The 19,362-nt window shown below is 45.5% G+C and overlaps 1 protein-coding gene across 1 annotated transcript in view; it reads left to right on the top strand.

Moving 5' to 3' along the window:
• The window catches only part of zfyve26 (zinc finger, FYVE domain containing 26), a 113,179-nt gene that overhangs the window by 61,557 nt on the left and 32,260 nt on the right, over positions 1-19,362 (top strand). The window contains 9 exon segments of the mRNA XM_084143898.1: positions 342-518; positions 3,677-3,772; positions 5,840-5,993; positions 12,219-12,311; positions 14,020-14,201; positions 14,578-14,667; positions 14,670-14,719; positions 14,842-14,870; positions 15,869-16,005. Coding sequence (XP_084000024.1) covers positions 342-518; positions 3,677-3,772; positions 5,840-5,993; positions 12,219-12,311; positions 14,020-14,201; positions 14,578-14,667; positions 14,670-14,719; positions 14,842-14,870; positions 15,869-16,005 — 1,008 coding nt within the window.

Consider the following 19,362-nt stretch of genomic DNA (forward strand, 5'->3'; position numbering starts at 1 on the left):
TCTGGTTGTTCATACTATTGAGATGTGGCCCATCTGTCTGGTTGTTCATACTATTGAGATGTGGCCCATCTGTCTGGTTGTTCATACTATTGAGATGTGGCCCATCTGTCTGGTTGTTCATACTATTGAGATGTGGCCCATCTGTCTGGTTGTTCATACTATTGAGATGTGGCCCATCTGTCTGGTTGTTTATACTATTGAGATGTGGCCCATCTGTCTGGTTGTTTATACTATTGAGATGTGGCCCATCTGTCTGGTTGTTTATACTATTGAGATGTGTCCCATCTGTCTATGTCATAGACTTTGTGTCTCATTGACTCTCTTCACTGTGATTGGTGCAGCTGCTGGAGGGCCTATCAGACTTAACTTTGGGTCTGGAGGTGTGTGAGCGCGCTCTGGACCGCCGGCCCGGATTGGCTGCCTGCCACTTCCTGGCTAACTACCTCACTCTGCACTTCCAGAGCCAAGTGTCCCCCGCCCGCCGACGCCACATCAACGACCTTCACCTGGGATCCAAGGTCAGCAGATTCAATTACCTTTATTGTATCTGTGAGCTCTAGTGTTGATAGGTAGCCTAGCGGTTAAGAGCGTTGGACCAGTAACTGAAAGGTCGCTGGTTCGAATCCCAAAGCGTCTGCTAAATGACTAAAATGTAAATGTATTTTGTGTGTTTTTATTGGACAATGGAGAGCAGGGAAGATGAAGGGGCAGGGACGATATGTGTGTCACCAAGGCAGTGGGTTGGATTTGAACCCGACACTGGTAGGTCTGTGTGCTGTAGGTGACGAACACACAGACCACCAGATAGTGTTTTAAATGAACCCCTCTACTCTCCTCTAACTCTCCTCTTGCAATTCAATTTCAATTTAAGGGCTTTATTGGCATGGGAAACGTATGTTAACATTGCCAAAGCAAGTGAAGTAGATAACAATAAATATGAACAGTAAACATTACACTCAGAAGTTCCAAAAGATTAAAGACATTTCAAATGTCATATTATGTCTATAAACAGTGTTGTAACAATGTGCAAGTAGTTAAATTACAAATGGGAAAATAAATAAACATAAATATTGGTTGTATTTACAATGGTGTTTGTTCTTCACTGGTTGCCCTTTTCTTGTGGCAACAGGTCACAAATCTTGCTGCTGTGATGGCACACTGTGGTTTTTCACCCAGTAGATATGGGAGTTTATCAAAATTGGATTTGTTTTAGAATTATTTGTGGGTCTGTGTAATCTGAGGGAAATATGTGTCTCTAATATGGTCATACATTTGGCAGGAGGTTAGGAAGTGCAGCTCAGTTTCCACCTCATTTTGTGGGCAGTGTGCACATAGCCTGTCTTCTCTTGAGAGCCAGGTCTGCCTACGGCGGCCTTTCTCAATAGCAAGGTTATGCTCACTGAGTCTGTACATAGTCAAAGCTTTCCTTAAGTTTGGGTCAGTCACAGTGGTCAGGTATTCTGCCACTGGGTACTATCTGTTTAGGGCCAAATAGCATTCTAGTTTGCTCTTTGATTTTGTTAATTCTTTCCAATATGTCAAGTAATTATCTTTTTTGTTTTCTCATGATTTGGTTGGGTCTAATTGCGTTGCTATCCTGGGGCTCTGTGGGGTCTGTTTGTGTTTGTGAACAGAGCCCCAGGACCAGCTTGCTAATGGGACTCTTCTCCAAGTTCATCTCTATGTAGGTGAGGGATGTAGCTCAGTTGGTAGAGCATGGCGTTTGCAACGGCAGGGTTGTGAGTTCGATTCCCACGGTGGGCCAGTATGAAAAATAATATATATATATATAATTCTCACTAACTGTAAGTCGCTCTGGATAAGAGCGTCTGCTAAATGACTAAAATGTAAAAATGTAAAATGTACACTGACGATATTTTTGCAGAATTCTGCATGCAGAGTGTCAATTTGGTGTTTGTCCCATTTTGTGAATTCTTGGTTGGTGAGCGGACCCCAGACCTCACAACCATAAAGGGCAATGGGTTCTATAACTGATTCAAGTATTTTTAGCCAGATCCTAATTGGTATGTCACATTTTATGTTCCTTTTGATGGCATAGAAGGCCCTTCTTGCCTTGTCTCTCAGATTGTTCACAGCTTTGTGGAAGTTACCTGTGGCGCTGATGTTTAGGCCGATGTATGTATAGTTTTTTGTGTGCTCTAGGGCGCAGTGTCTAGATGGAATTTGTATTTGTGGTCCTGACAGAATCTGTGCAGAAGATCTAGGTGCTGCTGTAGGCCTTCCTTGGTTGGGGACAGAAACACCAGATCGACATTTGACTTCAGATTCTAGTAGGGTGAGGCCGGGTGCTGCAGACTGTTCTAGTGCCCTCGGTGATATATATGTTGAAGGGGGTGGGGCTTAAGCTGCATCCCTGTCTCACCCCACGCCCCTGTGGAAAGAAATGTGTTTTTTGCCAATTTTAACCGCACACTTGTTGTTTGTGTACATAGATTTTATAATGTCGTATGTTTTTCCCCCAACCCCACTTTCCATCAATTCTCACGCCAAATTGAGTCAAAAGTTGTTGTTTTTTTCCTCTCCTCTCCTCTCCTCTCCTCTCCTCTCCTCTCCTCTCCTCTCCTCTCCTCTCCTCTCCTCTCCTCTCCTCTCCTCTCCTCTCCTCTCCTCTCCTCTCCCTCTCCTCTCCTCTCCTCTCCTCTCCTCTCCTCTCCTCTCCCTCTCCCTCTCCCTCTCCCTCTCCCTCTCCCTCTCCCTCTCCCTCTCCTCTCCTCTCCTCTCCTCTCCTCTCCTCTCCTCTCCTCTCCTCTCCTCTCCTCTCCTCTCCTCTCCTCTCCTCTCCGCCCCCCATCCTCTCCTCTCCTCTCTGCCTGCCATCCTCTCCTCTCCTCTCCTCTCCTCTCCTCTCCTCTCCTCTCCTCTCCTCTCCTCTCCTCTCCTCTCCCCTCCTCTCCTCTCCTCTCCCCATCCTCTCCTCTCCTCTCCTCTCCTCTCCTCTCCTCTCCTCTCCTCTCCTCTCCTCTCCTCTCCTCTCCTCTCCTCTCCTCTCCCTCTCCCTCTCCCTCTCCCTCTCCCTCTCCTCTCCTCTCCTCTCCTCTCCTCTCCTCTCCTCTCCTCTCCTCTCCTCTCCTCTCCTCTCCTCTCCTCTCCTCTCCTCTCCTCTCCTCTCCTCTCCTCTCCTCTCCCTCTCCCTCTCCCCTCCCCTCCCCTCCTCCTCTCCTCTCCTCTCCTCTCCTCTCCTCTCCTCTCCTCTCCTCTCCTCTCCTCTCCTCTCCTCTCCTCTCCTCTCCTCTCCTCTCCTCTCCTCTCCTCTCCTCTCCTCTCCTCTCCTCTCCTCTCCTCTCCCTCTCCCTCTCCCTCTCCCTCTCCTCTCCTCTCCTCTCCTCTCCTCTCCTCTCCTCTCCTCTCCTCTCCTCTCCTCTCCTCTCCTCTCCCTCTCCCTCTCCTCTCCTCTCCTCTCCTCTCCCTCTCCCTCTCCTCTCCTCTCCTCTCCCTCTCCTCTCCTCTCCTCTCCTCTCCTCTCCTCTCCTCTCCTCTCCTCTCCTCTCCTCTCCTCTCCTCTCCTCTCCCTCTCCCTCTCCCTCTCCCTCTCCTCTCCTCTCCTCTCCTCTCCCTCTCCCTCTCCCCTCCCCTCCCCTCCCCTCCCCTCCTCCTCTCCCTCTCCCTCTCCTCTCCTCTCCTCTCTCTCCCCTCTCCTCTCCCCTCTCCTCTCTAGGTCCTCCTCACCCTCCCCCCTAGTGCCAGACAGGACTACTTCCCCCTCCTCTCTGAGCCATTATTAATGGTGGAACAGCTCCTGATGAACCTGAAGGTACCATCCCAATTATTGTTATAGTGTTGACATAAATATAAACGCAACATGTAAAGGGTTGGTCCCATGTTTCATGAGCTGAAATAAAAGATCCCAGAGATGTTCCATACGCACAAAAAGCTTATTTCTCTAAAATGTTGTGCAGAAATATGTTTACATCCCTGTTAGTGAGCATTTCTCCTTTGCCAAGATAATCTATCCACCTGACAGGTGTGGTATATCAAGAAGCTGATTAAACAGCATGATCATTACACAGGTGCACCTTGTGCTGGGGACAATAAAAGGCCACTCTAAAATGTGCAGTTTTGTCACACAACACAATGCCACAGATATCTCAAGTTTTGAGGGAGCGTACAATTGGCATGCTGACTGCAGGAATGTCCACCAGAGCTGTTGGCAGATAATTTTATGTTCATTTCTCTACCATAAGCCGCTTCCAACTGCGTTTTAGAGAATTTGGCAGTACGTTCAACCGGCCTCACAACCGCATGTAACCACGCCAGCCCAGGACCTCCACATCCGGCTTCTTCACCTGCGGGTTCATCTGAGACCAGCCACCCGGACAGCTGATGAAACTGTGGGTTTGCACAACCGAAGAATTTCTGCACAAACTGTCAGAAACCATCTCAGGGAAGCTCATCTGAGTGCTCGTCGTCCTCACCAGGGTCTTGACCTGACTGCAGTTCGGCGTCGTAACCGACTTCAGTGGGCAAATGCTCACCTTCGATGGCCACTGGCACGCTGGAGAAGTGTGCCCTTCACGGATGAATCTCGGTTTCAACTGTACCGGGCAGATGGCAGACAGCGTGTTTGGCGTCGTGTCGGTGAGCGGTTTGCTAATGTCAACGTTGTGAACAGAGTGCCCCATGGTGGCGGTGGGGTTATGGTATGGGCAGGCATAAGCTACGGACAACTAACACAATTGCATTTTATCAAGGGCAATTTGAATGCACAGAGATACCGTGATGAGATCCAGAGGCCCATTGTCGTGCCATTCATCCACCGCCATCACCTCATGTTTCAGCATGATAATGCACGGCCCCATGTCACAAGGATCTGTACACAATTCCTGGAAGCTGAATATGTCCCAGTTCTTCCATGGCCTGCATAACCACCAGACATGTCACCCATTGAGCATGTTTGGGATGCTCTGGATCGGAGTGTACGACAGCATGTTCCTATGCGAAGGAGATGTTGCGCTGCATGAGGCAAATGGTGGTCACACCAGATACTGACTGGTTTTCTGATCCACGCCCCTACCTTTTATTAAAGGTATCTGTGACCAACAGATGCATATCTGTATTCCCAGTCATGTGAAATCCATAGATTAGGGCCTAATTTAATTTATTCAATTGACTGATTTCCATATATGAATTAAATTGTTGCATGTTGTATTTATATTTTTGTTCTGTGTGAACATACAGTACCAGTCAAAAGTGTGGACACACCTACTCATTCCAGGGTTTTTCTTTATTTTTACTATTTTCTACATTGTAGAATAATAGTGAAGACATCAAAACGATGAAATAACACATACGGAATCATGTAGTAACCAAAAAAGTTGCTCCTATTCAAAGCTGTCATCAAGGCAAAGGGTGGCTATTTGAAGAATTTCAAATATAAAATATATTTTGATTTGTTTAACAGTTTTCTGGTTACTACATGATTCCATATGTGTTATTTCATAGTTTTGATGTCTTCGCTATTATTCTACAATGTAAAAAATTAAGAAAAACCCTTGAATGAGCAGGTGTGTCCAAACTTTTGGCTGGTACTGTATATATAATACATTTTTCATATTGTACTATATTAAAATTATTGTGCTAGTTTTGGATTTGACTATTTGGTCAAAATCTATGATTGTAAATTGGTGTTCAATTTCATCTATTAATGCGAGCATCAAATAAACAACTACTACGGTGGACTGGGCTGACATGGCTGTGATTATTAGTGGCACATTGTGGAGTTAATATAATCTGGAGTCTTTTAATCTGTTATCAAAATATTTCAGTGTTTGCTGTCTGCAATTTTATCAATGAAAACGTTGACCTTTGACCTTTTTTAAAGGTGGACTGGGCTGATTTGGCGGTGAGGACCTTACAGAACCTACTACTAGGCCAGGAAGATGGCTTCACCACCCAAGACATAGACAGACTGCTCTCCAACTACGCCTGCAAGGCCCTGGACTTCCACTACGCACCCAGGGAGACGTCTCGCTCAGGTCAGTACCAAGCGCTCAAAACACACTGGTGACGCGCGGGGTTGACTCGTAACCCGCTGTCCCCCCCGTGGTTATATCCGCGGGTCGGGCGGGTTTAGGGTCATGAAATATTGGGTGGGTTGAATAAAGAGAAAACAATGCATTGAAAATCCACAAATGTATAATTCCTGTGCAATTCATAATATGCAGTGTGAATAGGCTACATTTAAGGTTTTTCTTTCGTAATTTTTATCTGCAGTTAGTGCTTGAGGGCCTAACTGTACGGGCGCCAAATACACTCCAAATGCCAAATGATTTTGGGAACTTTACGTCGATCCACTGAGGCAAAAAAGGACAATGTCGGCGTTTTTAATTCAATAAGAGAAAAGCTGTGAAACGGAGAGTTTAAAAGGGAGGTCCAGAACAGTCTAATGTTTGGGAAAGATGTTGTGTGATGATTGTAAGGCGCCACACACACAACCTGTACTCCTCTGGCCTGGTTATGCATCCACCCCAGTTTCCGCAACTGTGGAGGAAGACGGTGTGAAAATATCCAAGCCAGCAGAGTACGGTTCAGGTCGACACGAGAATGGGAAAAGGGTGTTGTGTCACTTTTTTATTTTATTTTATGCGCACGTTTGTTCTATGGATGTCTCTCCCTGTCTCCTCAGAGGCAGTCAGCGGTCTACACAACCAGTCATATTGTAAGTCAAATTGTACTATGGCTACGTGATTGTCCAATCTCTCAAATTGTGGCTTTTGAGTTGTGGTGATGCGTGGTAAACGTTCTGGTACAGAAACGGTTGCCGTGCGTCATCCAAGTGGGTGCTGCTGCTCATTGGTGGTGGATGAAGTGAAATTCCCTTCTTACTATGTAAAGTGCTTTGAGTACCTTTGGTTGGTTTTATATAAAGGCTTTATATAAATATCCAATATTATTAAGTAAAGTACATTTTCCTTTGTCTCAACACTACCTTGCTCTATCACACAGTGTTGGGGTTAACTCGTTAACAAGTACTCCGATTACTTTTTTTTGTGGTAACGAGTAACCTAACGCGTTTTTAGTTTTTCAATTTAATTAATCAGTTACTTAGTTAATTTTACAATATTATTTCCCTTTTTTCCTTTGTTGGCGCAAAAATAAAAAATGAAAATCCCTAGGCTACTCTTGTCGCTCTCTTCCTGTTTCTGCACGAACGTTGTGGCGGGTAGTTAGCATGGTAGCTAGATAGCTAGCAAGATGGCAGCGACAATATCGTGGAAGTATTCGCGTTACTTTGAATTGGTAGAAGAACAGGACAGATGTTACCTTGAATCTTGACTGACGCTACTTGCAGGATTTTCATCGGGTTCAGTCTAGTGCCCCGTTTATTGTCTGGTAATAAAGCAGGTGATCAAGTTTGTCTCAGTTGTTAAGAGTTGACATTAGTCCAGCTCCGTTTTCACCATTTAATATAAAGGAAAGGTCAATTAGACAAGGTGATAGTATCGTTTGACGTAGAATCTCTCCGCCCAGTTGGTATCAGTGTGTAAAACAGATTGGTAGACAGTTGTCCTTGTATTTGAGCTCACCTATTAAAGAGCCTAGTTGGTTTTATACAAGGGGTATCAGAAGTATTCACCTCGTTGAATTTTTTCAAATTTTTGTTGTTACAAAGTGTGATTGAAATAGATTTAATTGTGTGTTTTTTTTTGTCATTGATCTACACAAAATACTCCATAATGTCAAAGTGAAAAGAAAATTCGGCAATTTTTTTACAAATTAATGAAAATGTAATAACTAAAATATAGTTGTTTTATACGTATTGACCCCGATACATACATCTGTAAGGTCCCTCAGTTAAGTATTGGACATCAAGCACAGATTCAACTACATAGACCAGGGAGCTTTTTGAAAGCCTCAAGAAGAAGGTCAGAAAATCTCTTTAAGCCAAGGTCAAGTTAATAATGATACTGTGGGTGATGTATTAAACCACCCAGACACATCAAAGATACAGTCGTCCTTCTGAACTGAGATGCAGGGCAGGAAGGAAACTGCTCTGGGATGTCACCATGAGGCCATTGGTGATTTTAAAACCGCTAGAGTTCAATGGCTGATGGGAGAAACTGAGGATGGATCAACAACATTGTAGTGACTCTACAATAATGACCTAAATGACAGAGGGAAAAGGAGAATACAAAATGTACAGAATATTCCAGAACATGCGTCCTGTATGCAACAAGGCGCTACAATAATACTGCAAAAAAACACACGGCTTGAATGCAAACTTAAATGATGGCTCCCGGGTGGGGCGGGCGGTCTAAGGCAGCGCATCGCAGTGCTAGTAGGCTTCACTACAGACCCGGGTTCAACCGGCCGTGATCGGGAGTCCCATAGGGCGGCGCACAATTGGCCCAGCGTCGTCCGGGTTACGGGAGGGTTTGGCTGGGGGGGCTTTTTTTTTTTTTTTTTTTTTAAATCTTTTTTTATCTTTTACCCCCATTTCGTGGAATCCAATTGGTAGTTACAGTCTTGTCACATTGCTGCAACCCCCGTACGGACTCGGGAGAGGCGGCGAAGGTCGAGAGCCGTGCGTCCTCCGAAACACAACCCAACCGAGCCGCGCTGCTTCTTGACACAGTGCCCGCTTAACCCGGAAGCCAGCCGCACCAATGTGTCGGAGGAAACACTGTACACCTGGCCCGCCACACGAGTCACTAGTTCACGATGGGACAAGAACATCCCTGCCGGCCAAACCCTCCCCTAACCTGGATGACGCTGGGCCAATTGTGCGCTGCCCCATGGGTCTCCCGGTCACGGCCGGCTGCGACAGAGCCTGGACTCGAACCAGGATCTCTAGTGGCACAGCTAGCACTGAGATGCAGCGCCTTAGACCACTGCGCCACCCGGGAGGCCCACTGGCCGGGGGGGCTTTACAAGTAGGCAGTCATTGTAAATGAGAATTTGTTCTTAACTGACTTGCCTACAGACGCTCTTATCCAGAGCGACTTACAAATAGGTGCATTCACCTTATAGCCAGTGGGACAACCACTTTACAATGTTTTTTAATTTACATTTAATTTTTTTTATATATTTTTTATTTTTTTATTTTTTTGGGGGGGGGGGGTGGGTTGGGGTAAGGGGGGGGTAGAAGGATTACTTTATCCTATCCCAGGTATTCCTTAAAGAGGTGGGGTTTCAAATGTCTCCGGAAGGTGGTGAGTGACTCCGCTGTCCTGGCGTCGTGAGGGAGCTTGTTCCACCATTGGGGTGCCAGAGCAGCGAACAGTTTTGACTGGGCTGAGCGGGAACTATGCTTCCGCAGAGGTAGGGGAGCCAGCAGGCCAGAGGTGGATGAACGCAATGCCCTCGTTTGGGTGTAGGGACTGATCAGAGCCTGAAGGTACGGAGGTGCCGTTCCCCTCACAGCTCCGTAGGCAAGCACCATGGTCTTGTAGCAGATGCGAGCTTCAACTGGAAGCCAGTGGAGTGTGCGGAGGAGCGGGGTGACGTGAGAGAACTTGGGAAGGTTGAACACCAGACGGGCTGCGGCATTCTGGATGAGTTGTAGGGGTTTAATGGCACAGGCAGGGAGCCCAGCCAACAGCGAGTTGCAGTAATCCAGACGGGAGATGACAAGTGCCTGGATTAGGACCTGTGCCGCTTCCTGTGTAAGGCAGGGTCGTACTCTCCGAATGTTGTTGAGCATGAACCTACAGGATCGGGTCACCGCCTTGATGTTAGCGGAGAACGACAGGGTGTTGTCCAGGGTCACGCCAAGGCTCTTCGCACTCTGGGAGGAGGACACAACGGAGTTGTCAACCGTGATGGCGAGATCATGGAACAGGCAGTCCTTCCCCGGGAGGAAGAGCAGCTCCGTCTTGCCAAGGTTCAGCTTGAGGTGGTGATCCGTCATCCATACTGATATGTCTGCCAGACATGCAGAGATGCGATTCGCCACCTGGTTATCAGAAGGGGGAAAGGAGAAGATTAGTTGTGTCGTCAGCGTAGCAATGATAGGAGAGGCCATGTGAGGATATGACAGAGCCAAGTGACTTGGTGTATAGGGAGAAAAGGAGAGGGCCTAGAACTGAGCCCTGGGGGACACCAGTGGTGAGAGCACGTGGTGCGGAGACAGCTTCTCGCCACGGCACTTGGTAGGAGCGACCGGTCAGGTAGGACGCAATCCAAGAGTGAGCCGCGCCGGAGATGCCCAGCTCGGAGAGGGTGGAGAGGAGGATCTGATGGTTCACAGTATCAAAGGCAGCAGACAGGTCTAGAAGGACAAGAGCAGAGGAGACAGAGTTAGCTTTAGCAGTGCGGAGAGCCTCCGTGACACAGAGAAGAGCAGTCTCAGTTGAATGACCAGTCTTGAAACCTGACTGGTTTGGATCAAGAAGGTCATTCTGAGAGAGATAGCAAGAGAGTTGGTTAAAGACGGCACGCTCAATAGTTTTGGAGAGAAAAGAAAGAAGGGATACTGGTCTGTAGTTGTTGACATCAGAGGGATCGAGTGTTGGTTTTTTGAGAAGGGGTGCAACTCTCGCTCTCTTGAAGACGAAAGGGACATAGCCAGCGGTCAAGGATGAGTTGATCAGCGAGGTGAGGTAGGGGAGAAGGTCACTGGAGATGGTCTGGAGAAGAGAGGAAGGGATAGGGTCAAGCGGGCAGGTTGTTGGGCGGCCTGCCGTCACAAGTCGCAAGATTTTATCTGGAGAGAGAGGGGAGAAAGAAGTCAAAGCATAGGGTAGGGCAGTGTGAGCAGGACCAGCAGTGTCATTTGACTTAACAAACGAGGATCGGATGTCGTCAACCTTCTTTTCAAAATGGTTGACGAAGTCATCCACAGAGAGGGGGGAGGAGGAGGGGGGGGGGGATTCAGCAGGGAGGAGAATGTGGCAAAGAGCTTCCTAGGGTTAGAGGCGGATGCTTGGAATTTAGAGTGGTAGAAAGTGGCCTTAGCAGCAGAAACAGATGAAGAAAATGTAGAGAGGAGGGAGTGAAAAGATGCCAGGTCCGCAGGGAGCCTAGTTACCTAATGGTTAAATAAATAAAATAAAATAAACTTGAATGCAAAGCCTTATGTTTGGGGCAAATACAACACATCACATCAGTAACTTCCTCCTTATTTTCAAGCATGGTGGTGGCTGCATCATGGAATGCTTGACATCAGCAAAGTCTTGGGAGTTTTTCAGGATAATTATAAATTAGATGGAGCTAAGCACAGACAAAATCCTAGAGGAAAACCTGCTTCAGTCTGCTTCACACCAGACACTGGGAGAGGAATTCCCTTTCAGCAGGACAATAACCTACAACAAAAGGCCAAATCTTCACTGGAGTTGCTTACCAAGAAATCAGTGAATGTTCCTGAGTGGCCGAGTTACAGTTTTGATTAAATCTACTTGGAAATCTATGGCAGGACTTGAAAATTGCTGTCTAGCTATCATCACCAACACCTTGACAGAGCTTGAAATATTTTGAAAAGAATAATGGTCAAATATTGGACAATCCAGGTGTGCAAAGCTCTTAGAGACTTACCCAGAAAGACTCACAGCTGTAATGGCTGCCAAAGGTGATTCTAACATGTATTGACTCAAAAAATGTCCCTGTAGATCATTTAAAATAATAAATGACAGTTAAATCAATTTTAATCCCACTTTGTAACACAATAAAAAGTGAACAAATCCAAGGGGGGTGAATACTTATGTGTAAATCATTCAATAATATCATTTATTTTAAGTATTGTAAGGGAGATATTGCATCATTATTACTTGAGTTGGTATAGCCCAGAGTTATAGATTAGGGAGTTATAGATTAGGGAGTTATATATTAGGGAGGTATAGATTAGGGAGTTATAGATTAGGGAGTTATAGATTAGGGAGGTATAGATTAGGGAGGTATAGATTAGGGAGTTATAGATTAGAGAGTTATAGATTAGAGAGTTATAGATTAGGGAGGTATAGATTAGGCTAATCAAGCCATTCTAATGACCAACACGCCCAAGGTATCTTCAGAGGGTTTTCTGTTTTTGTTAACGCAAAAGTAATGTAACGTGTTACTTTCCATAGCAACGTAACAAGTTACTTTTGAAAGCAACGTTCCCCAACACTGAATTCACACGTTTGGACTATTAGATATATGTACTTTTGACACTTTATCACCTTTTGATTTTGAGATCATTTTTGATCTGAATTTGAAGAACTTTTCTTTGCAAAATATACAACGTTAAAACTTAAACCTCTCTCTCTCTCTCTCTCTGTCCCCAGATTCTGTGATCAGTCTCCAGGATGACCAGTGTCCAGCCCAGGACAGCTGTCCATCTACCCCCTCTAGGATGGAGACACCTCCACTTACTGCAGGTCAGAGATCATTATATTCTATTATACTCTATTCTAGTCTATTATACTCTATTCTAGTTTATTATACTCTATTCTATTCTAGTCTAGTATACTCTAATCAAATCAAGCTTTATTTATACAGCACATTTCAGACATGGAATGCAACGCAATGTGCTTCACAGGAAGCTAATAAAAAACATTGAAAATAAAACATTTTCCAAACAGCAAACATAAGATACAAAAACTAAATAATTAAAAAAACTGAACGACTGAAAAGCACCCCAAGGAAAAGCAAAGCTAAAAAGATGCGTTTTTAATATCTCTTTTAAATATGTCCACATTTTCAGCGCCCTTCAAATTCTCTGGCAGGCTATTCCAGAGGCTGGGGGCATAGTAACTAAAGGCTTCCTCGCCATGCCTCTTGGTCCTGGGCTTTATTATACTATATTATACTCTATTCTAGTCTATTATACTCTATTATACTATATTCTAGTTTATTATACTCTATTATACTCTATTCTAGTTTATTATACTCTATTATACTCTATTCTAGTTTATTATACTCTATTATACTCTATTCTAGTTTATTATACTCTATTATACTCTATTCTAGTCTATTATACTCTATTCTAGTCTATTATACTCTATTCTAGTTTATTATACTCTATTATACTCTATTCTAGTTTATTATACTCTATTATACTCTATTATACTCTATTATACTCTATTCTAGTCTATTATACTCTATTCTAGTTTATTATACTCTATTATACTCTATTCTAGTTTATTATACTCTATTATACTCTATTATACTCTATTCTAGTCTATTATACTCTATTATACTCTATTCTAGTCCTATACTCTATTCTAATGTATTATACTCTATTCTAGTCTATTATACTTTATTCTAGTCCTATACTCTATTCTAATGTATTATACTCTATTCTAGTCTATTATACTCATATTATATTATACTCTATTCTAGTCTATTATACTCTATTCTAGTCTATTCTAGTCTATTATACTCATATTATATTATACTCTATTCTAGTGTATTATGCTCTATTATATTCTAGTTTATTCTACTCAATTATATTGTAGTTTATTATACTCTATTCTAGTCTATTATACTCTATTCTAGTCTATTATACTCTATTCTAGTCTATTATACTCTATTCTAGTCTATTATAGTCTATTCTAGTTTATTATACTCTATTCTAGTTTATTATACTCAATTATATTGTAGTTTATTGTACTCTATTCTAGGCTATTATACTTTATTCTAGTTTATTATACTCTATTCTAGTTTAATATACTCTATTCTAGTCTATTATACTCTATTCTAGTTTATTATACTCAATTATATTGTAGTTTATTGTACTCTATTCTAGGCTATTATACTTTATTCTAGTCTATTATACTCTATTCTAGTTTATTATACTCAATTATATTGTAGTTTATTATACTCTATTCTAGGCTATTATACTTTATTCTAATCTATTATACTCTATTCTAGTCTATTATACTCTATTCTAGTCTATTATACTCTATTCTAGTCTATTATACTCTATTCTAGTCTGTGCAATCTTTCGAATGTTTGATCTTGTTTATTGCACGTGGTCACTGTGTCAAGATGTACTACAGTACCCATAATGCTCTGTACGGCACATCCGATTTTACAGAATACATTGTGAAGCTAACGTAACGTTGTGCCGTCTCCTAACTCCAGGCAGTACCCCCTTGCACACCTCGTCCTCCAGCAGTTCCCTGGACAGAGGGTCGACCAGCAGGAGAATCCAGCGCTCCCCGGCCCAGTTCCAGCCCCCAGACAGCGCCCCGGTTCGTAAGGACTGGGTCCCAGACACCCAGCAGCATGTCTGCATGGTCTGCCAGCGAGAACGCTTCACCATGGTGAGAATAAGACCCCCTGTGAAAGGCTCGAGTCTGGTCCCCTGTAGCTCAGTTGGTAGAATGTGACGCTTGCAACGCCAAGGTAGTGGGTTCGATTCCCGGGACCGCCCATATGTCAAATGTATGCATGCGTGACTATAAATCGCTATAATTATAAACTATAAATATATATTATTTTTATAATAGTGGAATGGCTAAATCTCTCAGTTGAAGTAAGCCACTTGATGAATGTGAGTGGTAGACACTAAATGGCTCCTACGTAGAGAAAATGGTGGCGTGGTTTTCCTGCAAACTGATTAAGGCTACTCAATGGCTTTTTTTAGTACCGGAATAGACTTAATCTGTGTTGGGTGAAATATCCTATTGTCCTCCTCAGTTCAACAGGCGTCACCACTGCAGGAGGTGTGGTCGTCTGGTGTGCCATGCCTGCTCCGGCCACAAGATGGCGGTAGAGGGCTGCACTGAAGAGAGAAGGAAGTGCGTGTGTGTGACCAGTGCTACATCTACTTCCATCCAGAGTAAGACCCTCAGACATACTGTCAAACTACACACTGCTTTATTCGCTGCGCTGTGTCACAGGCTCTGTATATTTGATCCAAGGTAACGTCGTTGATTTCTATTTTTGTTTGTGTTGTCACAGTTCTGATGACGAGCTGGAGCACGCTGAAGGTAAAGGTGCTATCATATTGTCTGTATGACATTTCTTCCAAAGGGTACTGACTCTTCAGGCACTTTAGTGTTTAGGTTTATTTGACATGGGGACACATTGATGAACATTCTATAAATGTCCCAGATTTAACTAGCCGGTTAGCTAATCACAATTTGTAGTCCTTGGATAGTGTGTGACTCTCTCTTCCCCCCTCTCCCCCTCTCTCTCTCTCCCCCCCTCTCCCCCTCTCTCTCTCTCCCCCCTCTCCCCCTCTCGCTTTCTCTCCCCCTCTCTCTCTCCCTTCCTCCCTCTCCCCTCCCCCTCTCGCTCTCTCTTCCTCCCTCTCCCCTCTCCCCTCTCCCCCTCTCTCTCTCTCCCCCCCTCTCCCCCTCTCTCTCTCTCCCCCCCTCTCCCCCTCTCTCTCTCTCCCCCTCTCCCCCTCTCTCTCTCTCCCCCTCTCCCCCTCTCTCTCTCTCCCCCTCTCGCTTTCTCTCCCCCTCTCTCTCTCCCTTCCTCCCTCTCCCCTCCCCCTCTCTCTCTCTCTTCCTCCCTCTCCCCTCCCCCTCTCTCTCTCTCTTCCTCCCTCCCCTCTCTCTCTCTCTTACTCTCTCTACCCCTCCCCTCTCTCCCCTCCCCCCTCTCTCTCTCTTCCTCCCTCTCCCCTCCCCCTCTCTCTCTCTCTTCCTCCTCTCTCTCTCTCTCTTCCTCCCTCTCCCCTCCCCCCTCTCTCTCTCTTCCTCCCTCTCCCCTCCCCCTCTCTCTCTCTCTTCCTCCTCTCTCTCTCTCTCTTCCTCCCTCTCCCCTCCCCCCTCTCTCTCTCTCTTCCTCCCTCTCCCCTCCCCCCCTCTCTCTCTCTTCCTCCCTCTCACCTCCCCCCCTCTCTCTCTCTCTTCCTCCCTCCCCCCCCCCCCCTCTCTCTCTCTTCCTCCCTCTCCCTCCCCCCTCTCTCTCTCTCTCTCTCTCTCTCTCGTTCTCTCTCTCCCCGTCCTCCTCCCTGTCCCCACTCCCCCTGACCCAGTTGCAGGAGGTCCCGTGTCTACAGAGGGAGTGTTAGATGGGATGCTTCACCTGCCAGAGGTCACTCACCGTCAGTTTCACCTCAGCACCAATCCTACAGACAACCTGCAGCTACAGACAGAGTTCTACTATGAACAGGCCAGTTATATTATAGCTTTGTCATTATGGGGTATTGTGTGTAGATTGATGAGGGGAAAAAAAATAATTTAATCAATTTTAGAATAAGGCTGTAACTTAACAAAATGTGGAAAAAGTGAAGGGGTCTGAATACTTTCCGAACGCACTGTGTGTTATAACTACAGGAAGTATTCAACTATGAACAGGTCAGTTATAAACTACAGACAACAAGAACACCAAGGTGACCTGTCTAAATGACTACAGACCCGTAGCACTCACGTCTGTAGCCATGAAGTGCTTTGAAAGGCTGGTCATGGCTCACATCAACACCATTATCCCAGAAACCCTAGACCCACTCCAATTCGCATACCGCCCCAACAGATCCACGGATGACGCAATCTCTATTGCGCTCCACACTGCCCTTTCCCACCTGGACAAAAGGAACACCTATGTGAGAATGCTATTCATTGACTACAGCTCAGCGTTCAACACCATAGTGCCCACAAAGCTCAACACTAAGCTAAGGACCCTGGGACTAAACACCTCCCTCTGCAACTGGATCCTGGACTTCCTGACGGGCCCCCAGGTGGTAAGGGTAGGTAACAACACATCTGCCACGCTGATCCTCAACACGGGGGCCCTTCAGTGGTGCGTGCTTAGTCCCCTCCTGTACTCTCTGTTCACCCACGACTGCATGGCCAGGCACGACTCCAACACCATCATTAAGTTTGCCGACGACACAACAGTGGTTGGCCTGATCACCAACAACGATGAGACAGCCTATAGGGAGGAGGTCAGAGACCTGGCAGTGTGGTGCCAGGACAACAACCTCTCCATCAACATGAGCAAGACAAAGGAGCTGATCATGGACTACAGGAAACAGAGGGCCGAACAGGCCCCCATTAACATCGACAGGGCTGTAGTGGAGACGGTCAACATCACTAAGGACCTATCATGGTCCAAACACACCAACACAGTCGTGAAGGAGCACGACAACGCCTCTTCCCCCTCAGGAGGCTGAAAAGATTTGTCATGGGCCCTTATATCCTCAAAAAGTTATACAGCTGCACCGTCGAGAGCATCTTGACTGGCTGCATCACCGCTTGGTATGGCGTCCTCTCGGCATCCAACCACAAGGTGCTACAGAGGGCAGTGAGTACATCCAGGACCTAGATACCAGGCGGAGTCTAGAGGAAGGCCCAAAACATTGTCAGACTCCAGCCACCAAGTCACAGTCTGTTCTCTCTGCTACCGCACGGCAAGCGGTACCGGAGCGCCAAGTCGGGGTACAAAAGGCTCCTGAACAGTTCATTAAACAGCTACCCAGACTTTCTGCTTTTCACGTACATAGTACTTAAATCAATCACCTAACCTAACCTACATAGGCTGTGTCACTTACAAAATAGCCTCCAACACTCTACTCAGCAAATTGGATGTAGTCTATCACAGTGCCATCCGTTTTGTCTCCAAAGCCCCATATACTACCCACCACTGTGACCTGTACGCTCTTGTTGGCTGGTCCTCACTACATGTTCGTCGTCAAACCCACTGGCTCCAGGCCATCTATAAATCACTGCTAGGCAAATCCCCGCCTTATCTCACTGGTCATCCCCAAAGCCAACACCTCCTTTGGCCGCCATTCCTTCCAGTTCTCTGCTGCCAATGACTGGAACGAATTGCAAAAATCTCTGAAGCTGGAGACTCTTATCTCCCTCAATAACTTTAAGCATCAGTTGTCAGAGCACCTTACCGATCACTGCACCTGTACACAGCCCATCTGAAATTAGCCCACCCAACTACCTCATCCCTATATTGTTATTTATTTTGCTCATTTGCACCCCAGTATCTCTATTTGCACATAATCTCTTGCACATCTATCATTCCAGTGTTAATACTATTGTAATTATTTTGCACTATAGCCTATTTATTGCCTTACCTCCATAACTTGCTACATTTGCACACACTGTATATATATTTTCTGTTGTATTTTTGACTTTGTTTTTTTTACCCCATATGTAACTCTGTGTTGTTGTTTTTATCGCACTGCTTTGCTTTATCTTGGCCAGGTCGCAGTTGTAAATGAGAACCTGTTCTCAACTGGCTTACCTGGTTAAATAAAGGTGAAATAAAAAATAAAATAAAAAATAAAAAACATGTACACATTACCTCAATCACCCCAGTATACTGATTCGGTACCGGTACTCCTTGTATGTAGCCTCATTATTGTTATTTTATTGTGTTACTATTTTATTTTAGTCTATTTGTTAATTTTCTGACTTTTTAACTGTATTGTTGGGGAATGGCTCGTGAGCATTTCACTGTAAAGTCTACACTTGTTGTATTCGGCGCGTGTTCCACTATGAACAGGTCAGTTTTACCCTACAGACAGTTATTCTTTTTTTCTCTCTCTCGATTACGTTCATGAATTGTATTTCTCCTAAAAATGTAATGGTGCCTCAAGTGAACTTCCTGACCTTGGACCTGTCAGTTTGACCTCTGTCACTGTCTCCGGGCTCCCAGTTTGACCTGTCAGTTTGACTTCTGTCCCTGTCTCCAGGCTCCCAGTTTGACCTGTCAGTTTGACCTGTCAGTTTGACCTCTGTCCCTGTCTCCAGGCTCCCAGTTTGACCTGTCAGTTTGACCTCTGTCCCTGTCTCCAGGTTCCCAGTTCGACCTGTCAGTTTGACCTCTGTCCCTGTCTCCAGGCTCCCAGTTTGACCTGTCAGTTTGACCTCTGTCCCTGTCTCCAGGCTCCCAGTTTGACCTGTCAGTTTGACCTCTGTCCCTGTCTCCAGGCTCCCAGTTTGACCTGTCAGTTTGACCTCTGTCCCTGTCTCCAGGCTCCCAGTTTGACCTGTCAGTTTGACCTCTGTCCCTGTCTCCAGGTTCCCAGTTCGACCTGTCAGTTTGACCTCTGTCCCTGTCTCCAGGCTCCCAGTTTGACCTGTCAGTTTGACCTCTGTCCCTGTCTCCAGGCTCCCAGTTTGACCTGTCAGTTTGACCTCTGTCCCTGTCTCCAGGCTCCCAGTTTGACCTGTCAGTTTGACCTCTGTCCCTGTCTCCAGGCTCCCAGTTTGACCTGTCAGTTTGACCTGTCAGTTTGACCTCTGTCCCTGTCTCCAGGTTCCCAGTTTGACCTGTCAGTTTGACCTCTGTCCCTGTCTCCAGGCTCCCAGTTTGACCTGTCAGTTTGACCTGTCAGTTTGACCTCTGTCCCTGTCTCCAGGTTCCCAGTTTGACCTGTCAGTTTGACCTCTGTCCCTGTCTCCAGGCTCCCAGTTTGACCTGTCAGTTTAACCTGTCAGTTTGACCTCTGTCCCTGTCTCCAGGCTCCCAGTTTGACCTGTCAGTTTGACCTGTCAGTTTGACCTCTGTCCC

The sequence above is a fragment of the Coregonus lavaretus genome (assembly GCF_964263955.1).
Source record: "Coregonus lavaretus genome assembly, chromosome: 27".
NCBI classification, from domain to species: domain Eukaryota; kingdom Metazoa; phylum Chordata; class Actinopteri; order Salmoniformes; family Salmonidae; genus Coregonus; species Coregonus lavaretus.